Below are 25,502 nucleotides of genomic sequence, written 5' to 3'. Positions count from 1 at the left end.
TGGGGTGGGTGGAAAAAGAACAAAAAGGAAATCTGTGATAGAGTAGAATGCAGGAGAGATTAAATGGCAAAAAAGTTGGCGGTGCAGGACCAGAGGGAGTGGTAATGGAACAAGTGAAGAAACAAAAGATGTGTCCAGAGGAGGTGTGAATGGCAGAATGATGAACAGCTGCCATCTGAAAGCAAGCACAAGAAAAAATGACAGTAAAACCAAAACCTGCAAAGAGAAAGGAAACAAAATGGGGAAAGAGATTATAGTCTGAAATTGTTGAACTCAATGTTGAGTCTGGAAGGTTGTAAAGTGCCAAATTGAAAGATGAGGGTTCTGTTCCTCAAGCTTATCTTGAGCTTCATTGAAACCCTGTAGGAGGCTGAGGACAGAGATGTCAGTATGAGAGCCAGGTGGAGAAATAAAATGACAGGCAATGGAAGCTTGGGTCATGTTTACAGACTGAATGGAGGTGTTTCACAAAGCCATCGCCGAACCTGCTTTTGGTCTCCCCAGTGTAGATCAAACTGCTTTGTGAGCAGCAAATATAGTATACTACGTTGAACGTAATACATGTAAATCACTGTTTCACCTGGAAGGAGTGTTTGGGGCTTTGGACAGTGAGGAGAGAGGGGTAAAAGGGCAGTTGTTGCATCACCTGTGCTTGCATAGAAAGCTGCTGTAGGAACTGGAGGGGGTGTTGGGGGTGATTCAGGAGTGGACCACAGTTTCGCATCCGGAGCGGTCTCTTTGAAATGCTGAAAGGGGAGGGAAGGGTTAGATTGCTTGGTGGTGGAATCATGCTGGAGGTGGCGGAAATGGCTGAGAATGATCCATTGAATATGGAGGCTGGTGGGGTGGAAGGTGAGGATGAGGGCGCCTATCATAGTTCTGGCAGGGAGGGGAAGGGGTGAGGGCAGAAGTTAAGTTAATCTGCTTTTATTGATGTTGGTTGAGTGATGAATGTTGGCTGGATGCAGGGACAACTTCCTTTCACTTCGCCAATATAATCATTTATGTCCATTTAATTAGGAAACTGGGATCACAGATTAATTTTTCATCTGATAGACAGCACCTCTCATAACGCAGTATTTCCTCATGGGTTTGACTCAGAGGTGGCATCATTTACACTAAACATCTAACTTTCTTGCCTAGTTATTGGGAACTCAGGTAAATACGGTAAATAGTTTTTGATTGTGTATTCTAAACCATCAGTTTAACTGTTTTAGACGATATTTTGAAAATAGTTATCATATTGAAATTGAAAGGTTCAAAAACTTGAGACATGCCTTGAAATCATGCCACAGAATTTGCTTTAGGTTGCTGCAGAAATTTGACTTGAGTTGCTACAGAATTCTAGTTCAGAAATTTTAGTAGTTGGATTACTGCAATATTTTCAGTGTATGAAATATAAGCCAACTAAACCAGAGGCATAAGCAGGCAGAATGACCTCCTACTTCGGTTCGAGATTTCATTTAGTCAGGAATTAAGTTTTTTCTTTACATGATAGCATCTATTCACAGAATCATAGAACGTTTATGGCACTTGGCCTATCGTGTCTGTGCTGGCTGAAAAACGAGCCCCCCGGCCTAATCCCACTTTCCAGCATTTGGTCCGTAGCCTTGCAGGTTATGGCATTTGAGGTGCATAGGGCACCTTTTAAATGAATTGAGGGTTTCTGCCTCTCCTACCATTACAGGCAGTGAGTCCAGACCCCTACCACCCTCTGGGTCAAAAAACATTTCCCCTCTCATCTTTCTACCAATCACTTTAAACCTATACCCCCTAGTCACTGACCTCTCTGCTAAGGTAAATAGCCCCTTCCTAACCAGTCTATCCAGGCCCCTCACAATTTTGTACATCCCAATCAAATCTTCCTTCAGCCTCCTCTGTTCCAAGGAGAACAACCCTAGCCTATCTTTCCCCATAGCTGCATTTTTCCAGTCCTGGCAACATCCTCGTAAATCTCTTCTGTACCCTCTCTAGTGCAATTACATCTTTTCTGTAATGAGGTAACGAAAACTGCACACAGTACTCAAGTGGCCTAACTAATGATTTATACAGTTCCACCATAACCTCCCTGCTCGAAACTCTATACCTCATTTCATAAAGGAAAGGATTCCATATGCCTTGTTATCCACCTTTATCGACCTGTCCTACTTTCAGGGATCTGTGGACATTCACTCCTAGGGCCCCTCACTTCCTCTACACCTCTCAGTATTCTTCCATTAATTGTGTATTCCTTTGCCTTGTTTGACCTCCCCAAATGCATCACCTCACATTTCTCCAAGTTGAATTCCATTTGCCACTTTTCGGCCCACCTGACCAGTCCATTGCTGTCTTCCTGCAGTCTACAGCTATCCTCCTCGCTATCAGCCACACAGCCAATTTTTGTGTCATCTGCAAACGTCTTGATCATGCCCCCTACATTTGCGTCCAAATCATGAATTTATAGCACTAAAAGTAGGGGACCTAGTACTGAGCCCTGCGGAACACCACTGGAAACAACCTGGGGGGGAGATTTGTTAGTGCACTTCGGGGGGGTTTAAACTAAATCAGCAGGGGAATGGGAACCTAAATTGTAGTTCCAGTGTACAGGCTGTTGAGAGTAGTGAGGTAGGGGATAAGGTTACAGGGATGCAAGAGGGCACTGGCAAGCAAGAACTTGGTTTAAAGTGTGTCTACTTCAACGCCAGGAGCGTCCGGAATAAGGTGGGTGAGCTTGCAGCATGGGTTGGTACCTGGGATCCTGATGTTGTGGCCATTTCGGAGACATGGGTAGAGCAGGGGCAGGAATGGGTGTTGCAGGTTCCGGGATTTAGATGTTTCAGTGAGAAGAGGGTAAAAGAGTGGGGGGGGGGGGGGGGTGTGGCATTGTTAATCAAGGAAAGTATTACAGCGGCAGAAAGGACGTTTGAGGACTCGTCTACTGAGGTAGTATGGGCCGAGGTTAGAAACAGGAGAGGAGAGGTCACCCTGTTGGGAGTTTTCTATAGACCTCCGAATAGTTCCAGAGATGTAGAGGAAAGGATAGTGAAGATGATTCTCGACAGGAGCGAGAGTAACAAGGTAGTAGTTATGGGGGACTTTAACTTTCCAAATATTGACTGGAAATACTATGTTCGAGTACTTTAGATGGGTCTGTTTTTGTCCAGTGTGCGCAGGAGGGTTTTCTGACACAGTATGTGGACAGGCCAACCAGGGGTGATGCCACATTGGATTTGGTACTGGGTAATGAACCCGGCCAGGTGTTCGATTTAGATGTAGGTGAGCACTTTGGCGATAGTGATCACAATTCGGTTAGGTTTACCTTAGTGATGGGCAGGGACAGGTATATACTGCAGGGCAAAAATTATAGCTGGGGGAAAGGAAATTATGACTGATTAGGCAAGATTTAGGATGTGTAGGATGGGGAAGGAAACTGCAGGGGATGGGCACAAACGAAATGTGGAGCTTATTCAAGGAGCAGCTAATGCGTGTCCTTGATAAGTATGTACCTGTCAGGCAGGGAGGAAGTTGTCGAGCGAGGGAGCCGTGGTTTACTAAAGAAGTTGAAGCGCTTGTCAAGAGGAAGAAGGCGGCTTATGTTAGGATGAGACGTGAAGGCTCAGTTAGGGCGCTTGAGAGTTACAAGCTAGCCAGGAAGGATCTAAAGGGAGGGCTAAGAAGAGCAAAGAGAGGACACGAGAAGTCATTGGCGGATAGGATCAAAGAAAACCCTAAGGCTTTCTATAGGTATATCAGGAATAAAAGAATGACTAGAGTTAGAACAGGGCCAATCAAGGATAGTAGTGGGAAGTTGTGTGTGGAATCAGAGGAGATAGGGGAAGCGTTAAATGAATATTTTTCGTCAGTATTTACAGTAGAGAAAGAAAATGTTGTCGAGGAGATTACTGAGATACAGCCTACTAGGCTAGATGGGATTGAGATTCGCAAGGAGGAGGTGTTAGCAATTTTGGAAAGTGTGAAAATAGATAAGTCCCCTGGGCCAGATGGGATTTATCCTAGGATTCTCTGGGAAGCTAGGGAGGAGATTGCAGAGCCTTTGTCCTTGATCTTTATGTCGTCATTGTCGACAGGAGTAGTGCCAGAAGACTGGAGGATAGCAAATGTTGTCCCCTTGTTCAAGAAGGGGAGTAGAGACAGCCCTGGTAATTATAGACCTGTGAGCCTTACTTCGGTTGTGGGTAAAATGTTGGAAAAGGTGATAAGAGATAGGATTTCTAATCATCTTGAAAAAAATAAGCCTCACAAACCTTATTGAGTTTTTCGAGAAGGTGACCAAACAGGTGGATGAGGGTAAAGCCGTGGATGTGGTGTATATGGATTTCAGTAAGGCATTTGATAAGGTTCCCCACGGTAGGCTATTGCAGAAAATACGGAAGTATGGGGTTGAAGGTGATTTAGAGCTTTGGATCAGAAATTGGCTAGCTGAAAGAAGACAGAGGGTGGTGGTTGATGGCAAATGTTCATCCTGGAGTTTAGTTACTAGTGGTGTACCGCAAGGTTCTGTTTTGGGGCCACTGCTGTTTGTCATTTTTATAAATGACCTGGATGAGGGTGTAGAAGGGTGGGTTAGTAAATTTGCGGATGACATGAAGGTCGGTGGAGTTGTGGATAGTGTCGAAGGGTGTTGTAGGGTACAGAGGGACATAGCTAGGCTGCAGAGCTGGGCTGAGAGATGGCAAATGGAGTTTAATGCAGAGAAGTGTGAGGTGATTCACTTTGGAAGGAGTAACAGCAATGCAGAGTACTGGGCTAATGGGAAGATTCTTGGTAGTGTAGATGAGCAGAGAGATCTTGGTGTCCAGGTACATAAATCCCTGAAAGTTGCTACCCAGGTTAATAGGGCTGTTAAGAAGGCATATGGTGTGTTAGCTTTTATTAGTAGGGAGATCGAGTTTCGGAGCCACGAGGTCATGATGCAGCTGTACAAAACTCTGGTGAGGCCGCACCTTGAGTATTGCGTGCAGTTCTAGTCACCGCATTATAGGAAGGATGTGGAAGCTTTGGAAAGGGTGCAGAGGAGATTTACTAGGATGTTGCCTGGTATGGAGGGAAGGTCTTACGAGGAAAGGCTGAGGGACTTGGGGTTGTATTCGTTAGAGAGAAGGAGGAGGAGAGGTGACTTAATAGAGACATACAAGATAATCAGAGGGTTAGATAGGGTGGATAGTGAGAGTCTTTTTCCTCGGATGATGATGGCAAACACGAGGGGGCATAGCTTTAAGTTGAGGGGTGAAAGATATAGGACAGATGTCAGAGGTAGTTTCTTTACGCAGAGAGTAGTAGGGGCGTGGAACGCCCTGCCTGCAACAGTCGTAGACTCGCCAACTTTAAGGGCATTTAAGTGGTCATTGGATAGACATATGGATGAAAATGGAATAGTGTAGGTCAGATGGTTTCACAGGTCGGCGCAACATCGAGGGCCGAAGGGCCTGTACTGCGCTGTAATGTTCTAATTCTAATTCTAACCCTCCAGTCGCAAAAACACCTGTCAACAATTATCCTTTGTTTCCTGCCACTGAGCCAGTTTTAGAGTCATAGAGAGATACAGCACTGAAACAGGCCCTTCGGCCCACCGAGTCTGTGCTGACCATCAACCACCCATTTATACTAATCCTACATAAATCCCATATTCCCTAACACATCCCCACCTTCCCTCAATTCTCCTTCCACCTACCTACACTCGGGGCAATTTACAATGGCCAATTTACCTATCAACCTGCAAGTCTTTGGCTGTAGGAGGAAACCGGAGCACCCGGCGGAAACCCACGCGATCACAGGGAGAACTTGTAAACTCCACACAGGCAGTACCCAGAACTGAACCCACCTTTATCGACCTGTCCTACTTTCAGGGATCTGTGGACATTCACTCCAAGGGCCCCTCACTTCCTCTACACCTCTCAGTATTCTTCCATTAATTGTGTATTCCTTTGCCTTGTTTGACCTCCCCAAATGCATCACCTCACACTTCTCCAAGTTGAATTCCATTTGCTGCTGGAACTGTGAGGCTGCGGTGCTAACCACTGTGCCGCTCTAGTTCACTTATACTAACTAATCTGCTTTATTTACACTAATCTAAAATGAGAATTGCAAATCTTACACCCTTTTCTAAAAAGGGTGAAAGTAAGGGATGACGTAAGGACAGTAGTCAAAAAGGATCTTGGCTCAGATCAGGAAGTAAAATCAGTATGGGTGGAGATTAGGAATAACAAGGGTCAGAAAACACTGAGAGGAGCTTATAGGTCCCCTAACAGTAGGTATACCATTGGACACATAATTAAGCAAGAACTAATTGAAACTTGTAACAAAGGCAATGTAATAATCATAGGGGACTTTGATCTTCATATAGACTGGACATATCAAATTGGCAAAGGTAGTCTGGAAAATGAGTTTCTAGAATGCTTTCGCGACAGTTTAGTGGAACAATATATTGTGGAACCAACTAGGGACAAAGCTATTTGAGATCTAATATTGTGTAATGAGGCAGGTTTAATTAGGAACCTCTTAGTAAAAAACCCTTTGGGAAAAAGTGATCATTAATGCAACTGGATTCTGATTAAGATTGAGAGCGACATACTCCAGTTCCAGACAAGAATCTTAAACTTAAACAAAGCCAATTACATGGATATGAGGGGAGAGCTGAATAAGGTTGATTTGGTAAATAAGCGGTAAATAAACAGTCAGAAACATTTTGTATCCACCTTGCTACATTTCCCTGGGCCTTTTCTTTCACCAGTCTTCCATGTGAGACCTTGTCAAAAACCTTGCTAAAATCCATGTAGACCACATCAACTGCACTACCCTCATCAATCCTCCTTGTTACTTATCCAAAAAATTCATTGTTCTATTAGTAGAATGAAGGGTAGATAGTTACTTAGATCTTAGAGTAGGTTAAAGGTTCGGCACAACATCGTGGGCCGAAGGGCCTGTACTGTGCTGTACTGTTCTATGTTCTATGTTAGTCAGACATAATCTTTCCTTAACAAATCCGTGCTGACTATCCTTGATTAATCCATGCACTTCTAAGTGACAGTTTACCCTGTCTCTCAGAATAGATTCCAATAATTTGCCCACAACTGAGGTTAGACTGACTGGCCTGTAATTATTCGGTCCATCCCTTGTTTCCTTTTTAATGAAAGGTACAACATTAGCAGTCCTCCAATCCTCTGGCACCACACCTGCATCCAGTGAAGACTAGAAAATGATGGTCAGAGCATCTGCTATTTCCTCCCTGGCTTCTTTTAACAACCTGGTGTATATTTCATCTGGCCCTGGTGATTTATCCACTTTCAAGGATGCTAATCCCCTTAATACTTCCTCTCTCCCTATGTTTATCATACCCAGTACTTCACACTCCTCCGCTTTAACTACAGTATCTGCATTGTCCCCCTTTTATGAAGACAGACGCAAAGTATTGATTCAGAATCATACCAACATCTTCCACACCTATTAAATTTAATGGAACATTTCTTCAGTGTAGTTAGATCTTATTAAAAATTCTTAAAAGACTTTGCATGCACTACTCCCATGTTGTGTTTGAAAAGTGTAAATGTTAATGATTTCAACCGGTACTGAAGATCAAACCCTTGGTCAAGTTTGATAGCAATGCATGCTGCAAAATTTTAATTTAAGTTGCATTTTCATGTATATTTTGGCAGCAACTTCAGTTTATGCATCAAAAATAGCTGCAAGATTCTGCTTGAAGCATAAAATTCTGTTTATTATTTGTTTTGTAAAGTTGCGCCATTTTTACCTGATCAGTCACTTCTTGGTTTTTGTTCAGCCTCTAAACGCAGTGACTTAAAGATGCTCAAATCCCAATTTGAGTTAGTCCAGAGGATGATTTATTAATTATCATGCATTTCTGGAGATAATTACATTCTGATCCATGAGTTGAAGTGTCCGTAATGCACCATACTTGACTTGTAGGTATAATACAAACAATTATGTTTAGTTACTGCATGTCATTTAGGTCACCGTGCACAAAATGATAACCTGTCTTTTAACATGCACTGGTTGTTGCAGTGATACTTAGCATATACACATGAGTGTTTCCTGTGGATAATTTGTTGAACAAGAGTTAAGCCAGCACTGTGGGGAAAAAAAGTGCTGTGTGCTTCTGTATTCCTAATTACCTGTTAACTAATTAACAAATAAAGAGGTGTAATGTGTAAAGATGAGCCATTGGCTTCCAAACTGTTTCTCTCCAAATTCTTCAACTATAAGGGACTGAAAACAGACTCTTCAAGAATGTGAAAAATAAATAATAAGTAATATTGAGGCCATTGCATATATTTTTTTTAATTTATTTTTTATTTATTTAGAGATACAGCACTGAAACAGGCCCTTCGACCCACCGAGTCTGTGCCGACCAACAACCGCCCATTTATACTGATCCTATATTAACCCCATATTCTCTACCAAATCCCCACCATTCTCCTACCACCTACCTACACTAGGGGCAATTTACAATGGCCAATTTATCTATCAACCTGCAAGTCTTCGGCCGTGGGAGGAAACCGGAGCACCCGGCGGAAACCCACGCAGACACAGGGAGAACTTGCAAACTCCACACAGGCAGTACCCAGAACTGAACCCGGGTCGCTGGAGCTGTGAGACTGCATTGCTAACCACTGCGCCACTGTGCCGCCCATTGACGTCAATTTTCACAGATTGGCAATGCTGTCTCGTGTTCCCACATTATGGGTACCTTTTTAAAATTTTGAGTGGCAGTAAGAAAACTATGGGGAAAATTAAGCTGTTAGCCTTTGAACTATTCAGAAGAACTTAGAGAGACTCAGTAAGAAGTATAAGCAAGAATAACATTCCAACACAGCTTTGACTGTATTCCCTTATTTTGAATGTTTACTATGCTCTCTCTAAGTTAACACTTTTCCATCTCTTGAAAAATAAAAAAGGGAAACTACAAAATGTTAAAAATCCAAGATAGAAGTGGAAGATGCTGGAACATGCAGTAGCATCTGTAAAGAGAAAAGGACAGGTTGGGCTATTTTGGATGTACTCCCTCCAGGCTGATGGGACAAGTTTTAGATAATTGTGTGGAAGGAGGTTAATGGGTGTTGCATTTCCTGCAATTGCACAAGGAAAGGACAGTTGGAAGTGGAGGTGAAGGAAAAATGGACCAAGTTATTGCAGAGCGATTATTCCCTCTGAAATGTTGGGAGGTGAAGGCAAAACATGTTTGGTTGTGGGATCATTTTGTACATGCTAAAAGTAACAACATCATGAATTTATTTAGCACCATTGACATAGAAAAATAGCAAGACAATGGAGATGCCAGGAAGGATGACCAAAAGATTGTACGCGAACTTTAAGGGAGCCTTAAAAAAGGAGAGGGAGGGAGGTTAGGAAGAGAATTTAAGACATGGGCCCTAGATGAGTGAAGGCACAGCTTGAGGTGGTGGTGCAAATAGAAGAGGGGAAGCACAAAAGGCCAGAGTGAGAGAAAGGAGGTTTTTGTGCTGGAGAAGGGTGAAGCCGAAGCCAGCAAACCAATCTCCCAAATGGAGACTAAAACTGGCATTATGGCCTTAATTTGCATATGCGAAGAGCCGAACTCCTGCTTCAGCAATGCGCATCAATGTTTTTACTTTTACCAATACGGCTGGCGCATTTGCGGCTTGTAATAACTATGCACTTCCTCCTACCTGCCATATTCGAAGCTTAGGAGGTTGTTTAGCGCCTGAAAAATGGGCACCGTGTGGTTGAACTGACAGGACTTCATCTGTTGTGTCTTTTGGTGCAGGTTCTTCCCTAAATTAAGAGGCATAGCCTAAACATAATCAATAGTGCTTGAAGGGTACTGAAATTGAAAAAGATTCCTGTCCTTGCCATTTGAATAAAAGTCTCCTCAAACTAAATTTCCTTATTTCTGACCATGGAGTTTTATTAAAAGTATGTAGAAACTCTGGTTCTTTGGGTAGAAATTAGATTATTTATATGGCATGCAGAAATCATATTCTGAGAAGGACCTGGTTTTACGTGGTTATGAATATTTATCTGTTTCCTGTATGCGTTTCCTTGTCGTTTTTACTGGGGAGGAGCTTCAGTATAATCAGTAATGTGTAGAAGGAGGGAGTTGTTGGAAGATTTTTAGACCCTTAGAAAGGAAGTTCCCCATAGCTAATATGTATTACGCTTAATATTTCTCATGATTTCTATTTAAACCCATCTTAGTTTTTTTTATTAGTTCGTGGGATGTGGGCGTCGCTAGCTAGGCCAGCATTTGTTGCCCATCCTAATTGTCCTTGAGAAGGTGGTGGTGAGCTGCCTTCTTGAACCACTGCAGTCCTTGGGGTTGAGGTACACCCACAGTGCTGTTAGGAAGGGGGTTCCAGGATTGTGACCCAGTGACACACAAGGACCTGCGATGTAGTTCCAAGTCAAGATGGTGTGTGGCTTGGAGGGGAACTTGCAGGTGGTGGAGTTTCCATGCATCTGCTGCCCTAGTCTTTCTAGGTGGTAAAGGTCACGGGTTTGGAAGGTGCTGTCGAAGGAGCCTTGGTGGGTTGCTGCAGTGTACCTTGTAGATGGTACACACTGTTGTGATAGTGGTGACTGGGACATTGTCTGCAGGGTATGATTCCGTGAGTATGACTATGTCAGGATGTTGCTTGACTAGTCTGTAGGACAGCTCTCCCAGATGCCCCCAGATGTTAGTAAGGAGGAATTTGCAGGGTCAACAGGGCTGGGTTTGCAGTTGCTGTTGGTGCAGAGGTCAATGCCAGGTGGTCCGTCCAATTTCATTCCTTCTCTTAGCCTTTGTAGCAGTTTGATACAACCGAGTGACTTACTAGACCATTTCAGAGGGCATGTAAGAGTCAGCCACATTGCTGTGGGTCCGGAGTCACATGCAGGCTAGACCAGGTAAGGATGGCAGATTTCCTTCCCTAAAGGACATTAGTGAACCAGATGGATTTTTACAACAATCGACAATGGTTTCAAGGTCACCACTAAACTAGCTTTTCATTCCAGATTTATTAATTGAATTCAAATTCCACCTTCTGCCTTGGTGCGATTTGAATGCATGTCCCCAGAGTATTAGCTTGGCGCTCTGGGTTACTAGTCTTGTGACATTACCACTACACCACTACCTCCCCTAATGTACCAAATGCGCCAAAAAGAACATTGGAACTGCCTTAGAAATAGTTCAGAGAAGTTTCACGTAGGCTGATTCCTGGGATGAGGGGTTTGTCTTAGGAGAAAGGTTTGAACACGTTAGGCCTATACTCATTTTAGTTTAGAAGATTGAGGGGTGATCTGATTGAAACATATAAGATTCTGAGGGGGCTTGACAGGGTAGACACAGAGGATGTTTCCCATTGTGGGGGAATCTAGAACTAGGGGGCACAGTTTCAAATTAAGGGGTCTCCCATTTCAGATGAAGATGAGGAGGAGTTTATTCTCTGAGAGTTGTTTGTGTTTGGAATTCTCTTCCCCAGAGAGCAGTGGAGGCTGGGTCATTGAATATATTCGAAGCTGAGTTAGACAGACTTTTGATTGACAAGGGAGTCAAGGGTTGTGGGGCAGGTAGGAAAGTGCAGTTAAGACCACAATCAGATCAGCCACAATCTTATTGAATGATGGAGCAGGCTTGAGGGGCCGATTGGCTGTCTCTTCCTATTTCTTATGTTCTCTGTTCTTATGTAACTATACAATTAGAAAGAAAAATAAATGCATTATTTAAGTTTTAGATTGTTACAGTTGAATGCAGGTAGTGTATCAAGTTTTTTTTATGCCTGAAATGCAAGATACCGTTTGAAACTGAGTTTATTTTGGATTTCCATCTTACAGCCATATTCTGTATATCAAAGCAAAACTGGACAACGAGGAGAAAGAGAAAAGAAAACACTAATAAAGGTAATCCCTTAAAAAGAGGCTACTGATAACTTTTTTATTATTGGTAAATTGCTTCATATTTAAAAGTTTTTTGTAGAGGGACAGAACGAGAACTCTTTTCGTTGCCTCTTATGCAACTTTACTGTTGTTTCATGTAATTTGGTTTCATGATTGAAACAATGTGACTTTTTATGAAAAAATTGTTGGATTCAAAGACTGGAATTCAATTCCAAATGAACTGGTTATTCATACATTGCTTGCTTCTGCATTTTAACAATACTGGTCAAGTTGGCAGAGAAAATTATCTTTTACAATAATAACTGAAACGTGTAATTATATAATACATTTAACATAGAAAAACATCCGAAAATGTTTTCCAGAGTTGTAATCAAAATTGGACAGCAAGGCAAAGGAGGGGATATTAGGAGGGGTTACTAAAAGCGTGGTCAAAGAGGTGGGTTTTAAGGAGGCAGAGAGAGAGGAGCAGGAGGTTGCGTCAGAAATGCCATATGTGAAGCCAGGGATGAAGTGAGGGGGTGGCGGATACATAAGTTAGGGTTCGAGGAATGGAGAGCTCCGAAGGTGGGTGTAGTTTGTGGAGGTTACACAGAGAGGAAAGGCCCAGGCCATGAAGGGATGCCAACACAACGATATGGGCAACAGAATTTTGGATGAGCTCAAGTTTACAGAGGATGGAGGCCAGTTAGGAGAATATTGAAATAGTCAAAGACATAATGAGAGTTTCAGTGGCAGATGGTTTAGGCAGGGTCAGAGGCAGGCAGTGTTACAAAGGTGAAAGATTTTTTATTCATTCATGGAATGTGGGCATCGCTAGCTAGGCCAGCATTTATTGCCCAGCCCTAATTGCCCGCAAGAAGGTGGTGGTAAGCCGCCTTTTTGAACCACTGCAATCCATCTGGTGTAGGTTACACCCACAGTGCTGTTGGGGAGTTCTAGGATTTTGACCCAGCGACAGAAATGAAACGGTGATATAGTTCCAAGTCAGGATGGTGTGTGGCTTGGAGGGGAACTTGCAGGTGGTGGTGTTCCCATGCATCTGCTTCCCTTATCCTTTTAGGTGGTAGAGGTCACGGGTTTGGAAGGTGCTGTCAAAGGCGTCTTGGTGAGTTGCTGCAGTGCATTTTGTTGATGGTACATATTGGTGCCACTGTGCATCAGTGGTGGAGGGAATGAATATTGAAGGTGGTGGATCGGGTGCCAATCAAGTGCGCTGCTTTGTCCGAATGGTGTTGAGCTTCTTGAGTAGTGTTGGAGCTGCACTCATCAGGCAAGTGGAGAGTATTCCATCACACTCCTGACTTGTGCAATGTAGATTGTGGACAGGCTTTGAGGAGTCAAGGAGTTACTCGCTGCAGAATTTCTAGCCTCTGACTTGCTCTTGTATCTACTGTACTTATATGGCTGGTCCAGTTCAATTTCTGGTCAATGGTAACTTCCAGGGTGTTGATAGTGGTGGATTCAGCGATGATAATGCCATTGAATGTCAAGGGGAGATGGTTGGATTCTCTCTTTTTTGAGATGGTCAGCGCCTGGCACTTGTCTGGTGTGAATGTAACTTGCCATTTAGCAGCCCAAGCCTGAATATTGCCCAGGTCTTGCTACATATGGACATGACTGCTTCAGTATCTGAGGAGTCGCAAATGGTGCTGAACATTGTGCAATCATCAGCGAGCATCCTCACTTCAAACCTTATGATGGAGGAAAGGTCATTGATGAAGCAGCTGAAGATGGTTGGACCTAGGACACTACCCTGAGGAACTCCTGCAGTGATGTACTGAGGCTGAGATGATTGGCTTCCAACAGCCACAACCATCTTCCTTTGTGCTAGTTTTGACTCCAATCAGTGGAGAGTTTTCCCCCTGATTCCCTTTGACTCCAGTTTTGCTTGGGCTCCTTGTTGCCATATTCGGTCAAATGCTGCCTTGATGTCAAAGGCAGTCACTGTCACATTAAAAAAAAAAGAAATCTGGGCAAAAGTGGGCAGCACATTTATGTTTGCTTTGCTCCTGATACCAGCAAATACCTTCCTCATTTGCAGAGAGCTACAAAAGGCTTTTGTGACTACACTGACTCAGTTGGTAATCTCCTTCCATGACCATTGCTTCCCCTTTATGGCAAGTTGGTGCCTCTACAAGTTTTTCACACCTCAGCCAAATATACTCCAGGCTAACTCTAGGTTCTGATGAAGGGAATCTGACCTGAAACGTTAACTCTGCTTCTCTCTCCACAGATGCTGCCAGACCTGCTGAGTATTTCCAGCACTTTTTGTTTTTATTTTGGATTTCCAGCATCTGCAGTATTTTGCTTTTATTTTATTATACTCTAGGCTAAGTTGTTTGGGCAAGTGTTTTCTCTGCTCATAGCCTGTTCAAGTTAGGGAAAGCCCTTGCATCACAAAATTTCACAAGGCCCTATCTCCCTCTTCTCCAACACCACACCCCCCACTTCCAATCACCAAACTACTGGTATATTCAGCCACAATTTAACTGAGATCGCAAAATCGGGGCTGGTGTTTGTGGAGACCAATAAGTAGAAGAACTCTCTCTCTCTCTATTTTTATGGCTCAATGGCTGTGAATTGCAGTCTCTATATATATCATTGACAATAACTATACCCTGTAAAAAAAAAAGTGGCTTTTCTTTTTCCTATCTCTGTCCATTGAAGCTTCTGGGCTTAATCCCTCGCAGGTAGAATGATAGTACTGTAATAGAAAATCAGTGGAAGAGTTCCCATGATGGGTCAGAAAGTTTATCCAATGAGTAACTGAGCTATAGAAATTAGTTTTGTTGTAAGTTTGGTAACCCAAGCCAAAGCAGCTTTGGAGCACCATTATCATGCAGTTCCTGATGGAAATCCTCATGTGGATATTTGATGAGGGGAGACTGAGATTGAGGTGTCTTAGTGCCCTGTGTATCGCAACAAAGACAACTCCCTAATATGACTCTGACCCACCCAAAGGTATACAGTCGCCTGGGAAAGGTGAAAAAATATAAAATCCAGGCCAATTAGCAAGAAAGAAATTTGATACAAGCTGCTATTGATGCAAATTACTATTATTCCACTTGTACTCTAAAGGCAAGTATGACATGAAAATTCCCAGAAGACTTAATGAATGTGGGACTTAGAATTAATTCTCCTTGCAGAAAAGATGGTCAATTCTTTCTTTAAGGATTTAACCTCTGTCAGGAAGTTAGACTTTGGTACCGGGTTCTCTTCCAACCGGTCAATTAACTAATTAATGTAAATGGTTAAGATTCCAGGATTGGGAAGAAGAGGTAAATTACATCACTGCTACTATAGTTTGAGGATTTAGCACTAATTTTTCTCACATGAATGCTTCATATTTTCTGCAAGCAGATCCTGTATTATGAACTGAAATTTGTGTTTTTACTCAGTGCAACAGTGAGATGGTGTTGCCCTGGTTTAACAATCTAGATGGTGGTAACTTACTTTATGGCGAATAGGTAGGATGCCTAATTGGTGTCCTGTTCAGGAGGCAAGGTCCAAGGACAGGCCAGGAGAAGGAACGATGAAGGCTTCCGGTGCTGGAAAGGAGACAAGCAACCTTCTCCGCAGTGAGGAAAGTCTACTTGAGAAGGAGAAGAAAGGGAAGGCAGCTGAAACCAATGACCCAGCACCTACCCTGCGCCTGGAAACCCCTCCTCCACAGACAGGATCAATGGAGGAGGAGGCAGCAGATGGACAAACTGGTCAGTGGCAAGTGGTACAAAGGAAAACCACAAAGAAAAAAGCTCCAATAGCAGAACAGGCCACCACACAAACCAGTGGCAAGAGGAGCCTACCGTCTGAGACAGACTACAGCAGCTCCTCTTCACTGGACGAGGAAGTGCTGGAACGACGGCCCCTTCAAAAGAGGCGGCAGAACTCAAAGGAGCTGGAAGATAAAGGCCCACAGCCCCCGGGCACTGGAAGCTGTGATGGGCCCGGCGTGCCCCAACCCCAAAGCGCCACACCTAGCGACATGGCCAGCGCATCCCTGCTCCGGGACACCTAAAGCAAAGATGCGTCTGGCGCACCTCAGCTCCGGGTAGCCGGGAGCAGTGATGTTTTCGAGGAGCAACAGAGGGGAACAGCAGAGGGCAGCCCAATCCTTGCTGCCTACAAGACCGCCCCCCCCGATGTCACCCCAGCAGAACAAACCCTGCATGAAAAACCAGGAGGGGTTTCTGAGCCCAACGAACGTGAAACAGCTTGCGTACACGATGGGTGTGCAGGAATATCCCGAAGGACTGGGACTAGCAAGGGCAAATGGTATGGGAAGCAACAACTAACTTGAAAAAAATGGGTATAAGGATTGCTTCAATTAATGTGCGTAGCATTAAATCCACTACGCGATGTGTTTCAACCTTGGATTACCTCGCCAAGGTCAAAGCCAACCTACTGTTTCTGCTGGAGTGTTGAATACCACACCTCAGCACCTACAGGCAATGGTTGCAATGGTGGTCCCACGGGCCATCGCTCTGGTCAGGAGGTAATGATTCCCGTTCCTCCGGCCTGGGTATTCTGCTGCGGGAAGGTAACTTCACCATCTCCGAAGTTAAGGAGGTGGTGGGCGGTCGCATCCTCATATCAGATGTTCTTTTCTTTTGGGCCTCCTTATCTCGAGAGACAATGGATACGCGCCTGGAGGTGGTCAGTGGTTTGTGAAGCAGCGCCTGGAGTGGCTATAAAGGCCAATTCTGGAGTGACAGGCTCTTCCACAGGTGCTGCAGAGAAATTTGTTTGTTGGGGCTGTTGCACAGTTGGCTCTCCCCTTGCGCCTCTGTCTTTTTTCCTGCCAACTACTAAGTCTCTTCGACTCGCCACAATTTAGCCCTGTCTTTATGGCTGCCCGCCAGCTCTGGCGAATGCTGGCAACTGACTCCCACGACTTGTGATCAATGTCACACGATTTCATGTCGCGTTTGCAGACGTCTTTATAACGGAGACATGGACGGCCGGTGGGTCTGATACCAGTGGCGAGCTCGCTGTACAATGTGTCTTTGGGGATCCTGCCATCTTCCATGCGGCTCACATGGCCAAGCCATCTCAAGCGCCGCTGACTCAGTAGTGTGTATAAGCTGGGGATGTTGGCCGCTTCAAGGACTTCTGTGTTGGAGATATAGTCCTGCCACCTGATGCCAAGTATTCTCCGAAGGCAGCGAAGATGGAATGAATTGAGACGTCGCTCTTGGCTGGCATACGTTGTCCAGGCCTCGCTGCCGTAGAGCAAGGTACTGAGGACACAGGCCTGATACACTCGGACTTTTGTGTTCCGTGTCAGTGCGCCATTTTCCCACACTCTCTTGGCCAGTCTGAACATAGCAGTGGAAGCCTTACCCATGCGCTTGTTGATTTCTGCATCTAGAGACAGGTTACTGGTGATAGTTGAGCCTAGGTAGGTGAACTCTTGAACCACTTCCAGAGCGTGGTCGCCAATATTGATGGATGGAGCATTTCTGACATCCTGCCCCATGATGTTCGTTTTCTTGAGGCTGATGGTTAGGCCAAATTCATTGCAGGCAGACGCAAACCTGTCGATGAGACTCTGCAGGCATTCTTCAGTGTGAGATGTTAAAGCAGCATCGTCAGCAAAGAGGAGTTCTCTGATGAGGACTTTCCGTACTTTGGACTTCGCTCTTAGACGGGCAAGGTTGAACAACCTGCCCCCTGATCTTGTGTGGAGGAAAATTCCTTCTTCAGAGGATTTGAACGCATGTGAAAGCAGCAGGGAGAAGAAAATCCCAAAAAGTGTGGGTGCGAGAACACAGCCCTGTTTCACACCACTCAGGATAGGAAAGGGCTCTGATGAGGAGCCACCATGTTGAATTGTGCCTTTCATATTGTCATGGAATGAGGTGATGATACTTAGTAGCTTTGGTGGACATCCGATCTTTTCTAGTAGTCTGAAGAGACCACGTCTGCTGACGAGGTCAAAGGCTTTGGTGAGATCAATGAAAGCAATGTAGAGGGGCATCTGTTGTTCACGGCATTTCTCCTGTATCTGACGAAGGGAGAACAGCATGTCAATAGTCGATCTCTCTGCACGAAAGCCACACTGTGCCTCAGGGTAGACGCGCTCGGCCAGCTTCTGGAGCCTGTTCAGAGCGACTCGAGCAAAGACTTTCCCCACTATGCTGAGCAGGGAGATTCCACGGTAGTTGTTGCAGTCACCGCGGTCACCTTTGTTTTTATAGAGGGTGATGATGTTGGCATCGCGCATGTCCTGGGGTACTGCTCCCTCGTCCCAGCACAGGCATAGCAGTTCATGTAGTGCTGAGAGTATAGCAGGCTTGGCACTCTTGATTATTTCAGGGGTAATGCTGTCCTTCCCAGGGGCTTTTCCGCTGGCTAGGGAATCAATGGCATCACTGAGTTCCGATTTGGTTGGCTGTATGTCCAGCTCATCCATGACTGGTAGAGGCTGGGCTGCATTGAGGGCAGTCTCAGTGACAGCATTCTCCCTGGAGTAAAGTTCTAGGTAGTGCTCAACCCAGCGGTCCATCTGTTTGCGTTGGTCAGTGATTATGTCCCCCGATTTAGATTTGAGGGGGGTGATCTTCTTGATGGTTGGCCCAAGAGCTCTCTTCATGCCATCATACATTCCTCTGATGTTTCCGGTGTCTGAGGCCAGCTGAATATGACTGCATAGGTGTTGCCAGTAGTCGTTTGCGCAACGCCTAGCTGTTCTTTGTGCAGTACTTCTGGCTGCTTTAAGTGCTGCGGATGTTAAATCGCTGGGGGCTTTCTTGTAGTTCAAAAGTGCAATGCGCTTAGCGGCTATGACAGGTTCCAGCTCTTCATTATGAGATTGAAACCAGTCTGCATTTCTCTTCGCACTTTTGCCGTAGGTGGTCAAAGCTGACTCATAGATGGCGTCTCTGATGTGGGCCCACTTGGTCTCAGCATCCCCTGTGGGAGTGTTTTGAAGGGCTGTTACAAGTGAATTTAGAAATTTTTGTAACAGCTGTGGGTGAGAAATTCTGCTCGTGTTGATGCGCGGGTGGCCCTTCTGCTTGGAATGATGCAACTTCTTTGGTCTGAGTCTAACCTTGCTGCACACCAGGGAGTGGTCGGTGTCGCAGTCCACACTGTGGAAGCTGCGTGTGATTTGAACACTGTTTAAGGCGGCTCGCCTTGTGACAATGAGGTCTAGCTGGTGCCAACGACGTGATCTTGGGTGCCTCCATGAAACCTGGTGACAGGGTTTAGTGTGAAAGAACGAGTTGGTGATGCAGAGGTTATGATAGGTACACAACTCAAGCAGTCTCTGCCCGTTCTCATTCATCCTTCCAACGCCATAGCGCCCAAGGCAGGAGGGCCATGAGTCATGGTCGGCCCCAACCCTGGCATTAAAGTCCCCCAGCAGGAATAGGTGTTCGGTGTTGGGGATGCTGCTAATGATGTTATGGAGTTGTTCATAGAACTGGTCTTTAGCTTCAGGTGCGGAACAGAGTGTTGGAGCATAGATGCTGAGTAGGTGTACTGGACCAGAGGTGGTGAGCAGTCGGATGGACAGTATGCGTTCCGAGCCATTTGAGGGAGGCTCTATCATGCTGAGCAAGGAGTTTCTGATGGCGAAGCCCACTCCATGCTGTCTTGGTTCTTCAGGATCCCTGCCCTGCCAGAAGAAGGTGTAGTCTTGCTCTGCTAGAGAGCCACTCGCGGGGAGGCGAGTCTCCTGAAGTGCTGCAATGTCCACATTGAGTCTACTGAGCTTGTTGTTAATGATGGCGGTCTTCCGAGAATCGTTGATTTGTGTAAGGTCTTCCGACAGGCCAGGACACATAGTTCTGACGTTCCAGCTTGCAAAGCGAAGGGCTGGTACCTTCTTTCCTTTTTTCATGTTGTTTGGTGCGGTGTATCAGTCCACCTTTCGGGCAATGACCCTGAGCTCCAAGCACCCATTGAAGCAGGCAGACTGTGGCGGGACAGAACCTTATTGACCGGGGGCTGCCCGGTTTGAGGCGGGCGGTAGCTGTCCAGTGAGGTGCAATGACCTCTCCCACCGACAAAGGCAACCCGTGGCGCCCAGTTTCTACGCCAATTTATCTGGACTTATAACCCGTAACTGCTGCCTTCCGTGTTGTTTCAGTCGCTGTGAGGCAACTATGGAGTGACCTCTCCATGGCGCATGCCTGGGCAAATTTATGGAGGTTGAGAGTTGCCCAGTCGTCAAAACCCCCCTCTCGGCCTTTCTGGTGGGGTCCAAAGGAGTGCAGGACACGACGTTTGGCACCAGTATGGCTGCAGGAACTGCCGGAAACATGCCAAAGGTGACACATGACCGCCTACGGGGTTCCGCTCCGGATTTTCTGTTAGGGTTTACTCCCTTAGCCTTGGTCTCTCCCGAGACGCCCACAAGGCAGTGGGGTTGTTGGGGCCCCTACGCAGGTGTAGGATGGTGCCGGTGGGAGGAGGGGATGCAAGGGGGAGGGGTAGAGGGAGGGGGTGGGGGGGGGGTGCAGGGGAAGGGGGTGCGGGGTGAAGATGGTGCGAGGGGGGGGCGGGCTGGGACGGGGTTGTGAGGGGGTGAGCTGAGAGGGTGGAGCAGGGAAGGGGACGGGGGTGGGGGGGGTGGAAGGGGGGTAAAGGGGGGGGGGAGGTGGGGTGGAATCTGGTGCAGGTAATAAGCCATTTCCTCAGTGCCCACCATCGGATATCAGATGTAATGTACAACAATGCTCCGTTCTGGTTGATCAACGTATACGCCCGGTACAACGCAGCGAGCGGCTGATCGTTTTCCAGCAGCTCCCAGTGCTGTTGACGACGTCCCGGCCGGTCATCCTGGGCGGTGACTTCAACTGCATCATTGATGCAGCTGGACGATCCGGCAGAGACGACAGCAAACTGGACGCTACGTCCAGATTCCTAATAGAAACAGTAAAAGATGCCAAACTGCACAACGTCTTCAGCAAACCTGCAGACGGAGCGCAGCGTAGATGCACCTGGTCAAGATCGGATGGGTCTGCACGTTCCAGGATTGACTTGTTGTTTGTGTCCTGTGCTGTCACGGTCAGATCTACCGACGTCAAGTCGGTGTTCTTCTCCGACCACTGCCTCTTACTGGCTGACTGTCACTTACAGGATGACCAGCGGGTTGGCAGGGGGATATGGAAGCTCAATGCTACACTGCTAACCCCAGAGAACATTGGGGAACTCAAAAGGGATTACAAAGGTTGAAGAACCGTGAAACCCCTCTTTGAGTCTCCAGTTCACTGGTGGGAAGTGATCAAGGAGAACATCAAGAGGTTCTTTATCCTCAAAAGTGTTCAGAGGGAAATGTCCCGACTCCAGAAAAGTATGCAAAATCTGCTCCGCATACAGTCGATGGGGGTCGAGGTCAAGGAGGACCTCCATGAGGTGAAGAGCCAGCAGGCCTCGCTCTTTGCCACGGAGGCCTCCAAGATCATCTTCCGGTCCAGAGCCCGCTCCATTGAGCAGGATGAGATGTGCTCGCATTACTTCTTCCAAAAGGTACAGACAGAGAGCTTTCTTATCAGCAGCCTGAAGGAAGAGGATGGCTTGGTAACATCTTCGCAGTCCGACATACTAAGGATCAGCAAATCCTTTTATGCTGGGCTGTATGATGTGAAGCCCACAGACAGCAGAGCCTCCCAGTCCTTCCTGTCATCTATCACAGAGGCCTCAGATGACAGCATGAGGGAGAGACTGGACAAGCCGTTAACTCTGGACGAGCTGGCAAAGGCCGTCAAGTCCTTCGAGACGAGTAAAACTCCCGGAAGCGATGGCTTACCGGTTGAGTTGTATTCGGTCCTGTGGGACTGGGTTGGCCTGGACCTGCTGGAAGTATACAAGAGTATGCTCCTGGCCGGCAGCATGTCAGAATCCATGAGAAAAGGCATCATCACCCTCATCTACAAGCGGAACGGGGAGAGGGCAGAAATCAGAAATTGGAGGCCCATCTCACTGCTTAATGTTGACTACAAGATTCTGTTCAAAGTCATAGCCAGTCGAGTCAAGTCTGCTCTGGAGTTGGTGATCCACCCTGATCAGACCTGTACTGTACCCGGCAGGAAGATCTCCGATAGTCTCGCGCTACTCAGGGATATGATCGCCTATGTACGGGACAGGAGGGTGGACGCCTGCCTCATCAGCCTGGACCAGGAGAAGGCTTTTGACAGAATATCGCACAGCTACATGTTGGACGTGCTTTCCAAAATGGGGTTTGGGGAGGGAATCTGCAATTGGATCAAACTGCTCTACACAAACATCAGTAGCGCAGTCTCAATCAATGGGTGGGAATCAGAAAGTTTCCCGATCCAATCTGGAGTCAGACAGGGCTGTCCTCTCTCCCCTGTCTTGTTTGTTTGCTGTATTGAACCCTTTGCTGAGTCTATTAGGAAGGATGCGATCATAAGAGGGGTGACATTCCCAGGCAGTGGAGGCACTCAGGTTAAAACCTCCCTGTACATGGATGACGTCGCCGTCTTCTGCTCGGATCCGCTGTCTGTGCGCAGACTGATGAGCATCTGCGACCCGTTAGAACTGGCCTCGGGAGCCAAAGTTAACCACGGCAAGAGCGAGGCCATGTTCTTTGGGAACTGGGCTGACCAATCCTTTGTCCCCTTCACCGTCAGGTCAGACTACCTGAAGGTGCTGGGTATATGGTTCGGAAGGGCCGGGGCGTGCACCAAAACCTGGAGGGAGCGAGTAGCCAGGGTACAACACAAGCTGAGCATGTGGGAGCAGCGATCTCCCTCCATTGTGGGTAAGAACCTGATCATCAGGTGCGAGGCGCTCACGTAGTTGCTGTACATGGCGCAGGTCTGGCCCATACCCCACTCCTGCGCTGTGGCGGTCACCCGAGCCATTTTCCGCTTCACCTGGGGATCCAAAATGGACCGGTTCCAGAGGGACACAATGTTCAAACGTCTGGATAAGGGCGGGAAAAATGTACCCAACGTCACCCTCATCCTGATGACTACCTTCGTGTGCGGCTGCATCAAGCTGTGTGTAGACCTCCAGTACGCAAACGCCAAGTGTCACTACGTGCTGAGGTTCTGTCTGTCCCTGGTGTTGTGAAGGATGGGCCTGGTCACATTGCCATGGAACGCTCCATCCAATTGGACTGTGCCGTACCACCTATCCTTCGTAGAGCAGTTTCTGCAGAAAAACACCTTTGACCACCGATCCATCAGGCAGTGGTCTGCACGGAATGTCCTCAAGGCCCTACAGGAAAAGGAGATGGTAGATCCTGTCAGATGGTTCCCCGAGCAGACTGCCAAAGTCATTTGGTGGAATGCCTCATCACCAGAACTTTCAAACAAGCACCAAGATGTAGCTTGGCTGTTGGTGAGAAGAGCCCTCCCCGTCATATCCTTCCTGCACGCTCGAAGTCTCACCCCCTCTGCACAATGCCCTCACGGTGGCTGTGGTGGGGAAGAGACAGTTGCCCACCTCCTTCTGGAATATGTCTTTGCAAAGCAGGTGTGGAAAGAGATGCAGTGGTTTTTGTCGAGGTTCATCCCAAGCAGCTCTGTAACACAGGAGTCTGTGCTCTACGGGCTGTTCCCAGGGACGTACACCGAGATAAATATCAACTGCTGCTGGAGGACTATCAATTCGGTGAAAGACGCCCTTTGGTCTGCCCAAAACTTGCTGGTCTTCCAGCGCAAAGAGTTGTCCACGACCGAATGTTGCAGACTGGCACATTCCAAGGTCCAGGACTACGTGCTGAGAGACGCACTAAAGCTTGGGACAACCGCAGAAAAGGCTCAATGGGGAAAGACCACTGTGTAAGGTCCCCCCACCAAGCTGAACGGAGGGGCTGGATCCATGGAAAACCCCTCGAACTGTATTGGGAAAATTTTCGTTTGCTGTAAAATGTATATGGCATGCAAAATGAAATGGAAGGGTTGTGAGGCAACTCACTCCTGCGTTGAAGGAAACTGACCTCCTTTGCACTGTTGTAATTTTTGACTTGGTGCTGTTTAGAACTGTTTTGTCATGTATTTTTTACAGATTTTTATGAATAAAGTATATTTTGGAAATAAATAAAAAGTTAAATCAGATGGCAGGAACTATCATACACCACTTTATACAGACTAAAGTAAAGTTCTGGATGTAACAGCAAATAAATGGTGCAGAGAAACAAAGCTTTAAGATGTTATGTGAGGCAGTAAATTGAATTATGTACAAGCTGGATTAGAGTCTAAATTTTTTTCCTGTTTTTACTATACTAAGGTATAGTACGTTTGTAAAAGCTGCTTGTGGAGCTCGATCCAGTCCCATCTCTTGCAGTGAGAAGAATAGAAATTGAGTGATTACTGAAAAATCTGATATTGAATTATTCAAGTCCTTTGATGCAGACACAGTCTCTTTGCAGCTTGTCTTTAATAAACTGAGTTTGGGCAGACTAACATCCCAGAAAACAATGGGGCATTGTCCTGGGAACTGTGGCTTTTCCTAGTAATAGTCACACATTTTAACTTGCTGTTTTTATATCTGATAACATAACAAAATCACATTTTTCAAATACCATTACTGGGATGCATGCCTGACAATACAGAATTTGTTCAGTTGTGTTGTCTTTCAGAAGAGGTGTTAAACCAAGGTCCTATCTGCTTGTTCAGACGGTGCTATTTGAAGAGCTGGGGACTTCCTTCTCTTGTGGCCATCATTTATCTCTCAAACAACATCACCAAAGCACATAAGTGACTATATTTCAAAAGTAATTAATTAGCTCTGAAGCCCCTTGAGACACTTCGAGAATCCGCACTATATAAATGAAAATTATTTCTTAAAAGTTAGCTTTTTATATTTGCAACAATAGGGAATAAAAACACTCATGAAAGATCTCATGATGGACTTACTAAATTATTATTTTCTAACTTGAGCAGAGTAAACCCACAGCTATCTGTACAATATTCTATATGTATTGATTCCAAGAATGTTGACAATACAGATAATATTCTTGTTGCTAGAGCTATTTGAACTTGTTCTAAATACTCAAGGGATTGGTTTCTCGATCGATTAAACTTATTCAGGTAATCTGTTGTTTACAATTGCAATAAATGATGGGTTATCATACTAATGGCTGTTGTAATATACATTAAAGGATAATGCTAAGGAAATGTGTTGTGGCATTTCCGCTAGAGATGCAATTGGCAAAATTTGCCCAGAATGCACTGGACTCTGTGCTGGTTTTGCCAAGGTGATGTTACGCTGCTGTTTCCAAGTAATTTCATTCACATTAGCCCAAGCATAAAATCTTCCGAGAACCAGTGCAATCAAGCAATGCAACCAATTGTAGTCAATTTGTGACCAAAACTGCATATTCCACTTTCACAAAGAGCAGTGTGGCTGCTCGGAAATGAGCCATTCTTCACCTTTTTTTTTTAAACAGGGGTGTTCAATTAGCTGATTTAATGCTATTGGTCTTTTTAATGAATTAATTGACTGCTGGTCACTACTGTCTCTAATTGATGAATTACCACAGCAGAGCAGGACACACCTGTGCACAGTGGTGAAGTGGCTCGGACCGCAGCCGCACAGCTCCAGCGACCCGGGTCCGGTTCTGGGTACTGCCTGTGCGGAGTTTGCAAGTTCTCCCTTTGACCGCGTGGGTTTCTTCCAGGTGCTCCGGTTTCCTCCCACATGCCAAA

The 25,502-nt window shown here is 45.9% G+C and overlaps 1 protein-coding gene across 8 annotated transcripts in view; it reads left to right on the top strand.

Annotated features, from left to right (window-relative positions):
- patj (PATJ crumbs cell polarity complex component) overlaps positions 1 to 25,502 on the top strand; it is a 472,630-nt gene that overhangs the window by 207,441 nt on the left and 239,687 nt on the right. For all 8 annotated transcript variants that reach the window (XM_068037182.1, XM_068037186.1, XM_068037183.1 and 5 more), the window contains one exon: positions 11,809 to 11,874. In XM_068037182.1, coding sequence (XP_067893283.1) covers positions 11,809 to 11,874 — 66 coding nt within the window. The remainder of the gene's footprint in view (positions 1 to 11,808; positions 11,875 to 25,502) is intronic.

The sequence above is a fragment of the Heterodontus francisci genome, chromosome 8, assembly GCF_036365525.1.
Source record: "Heterodontus francisci isolate sHetFra1 chromosome 8, sHetFra1.hap1, whole genome shotgun sequence".
In the NCBI taxonomy this organism is placed as follows: Eukaryota; Metazoa; Chordata; class Chondrichthyes; order Heterodontiformes; family Heterodontidae; genus Heterodontus; species Heterodontus francisci.
The sequence above is the reverse complement of the archived record's forward strand: the minus strand, read 5'-3'. Positions and strand labels throughout refer to the sequence as shown.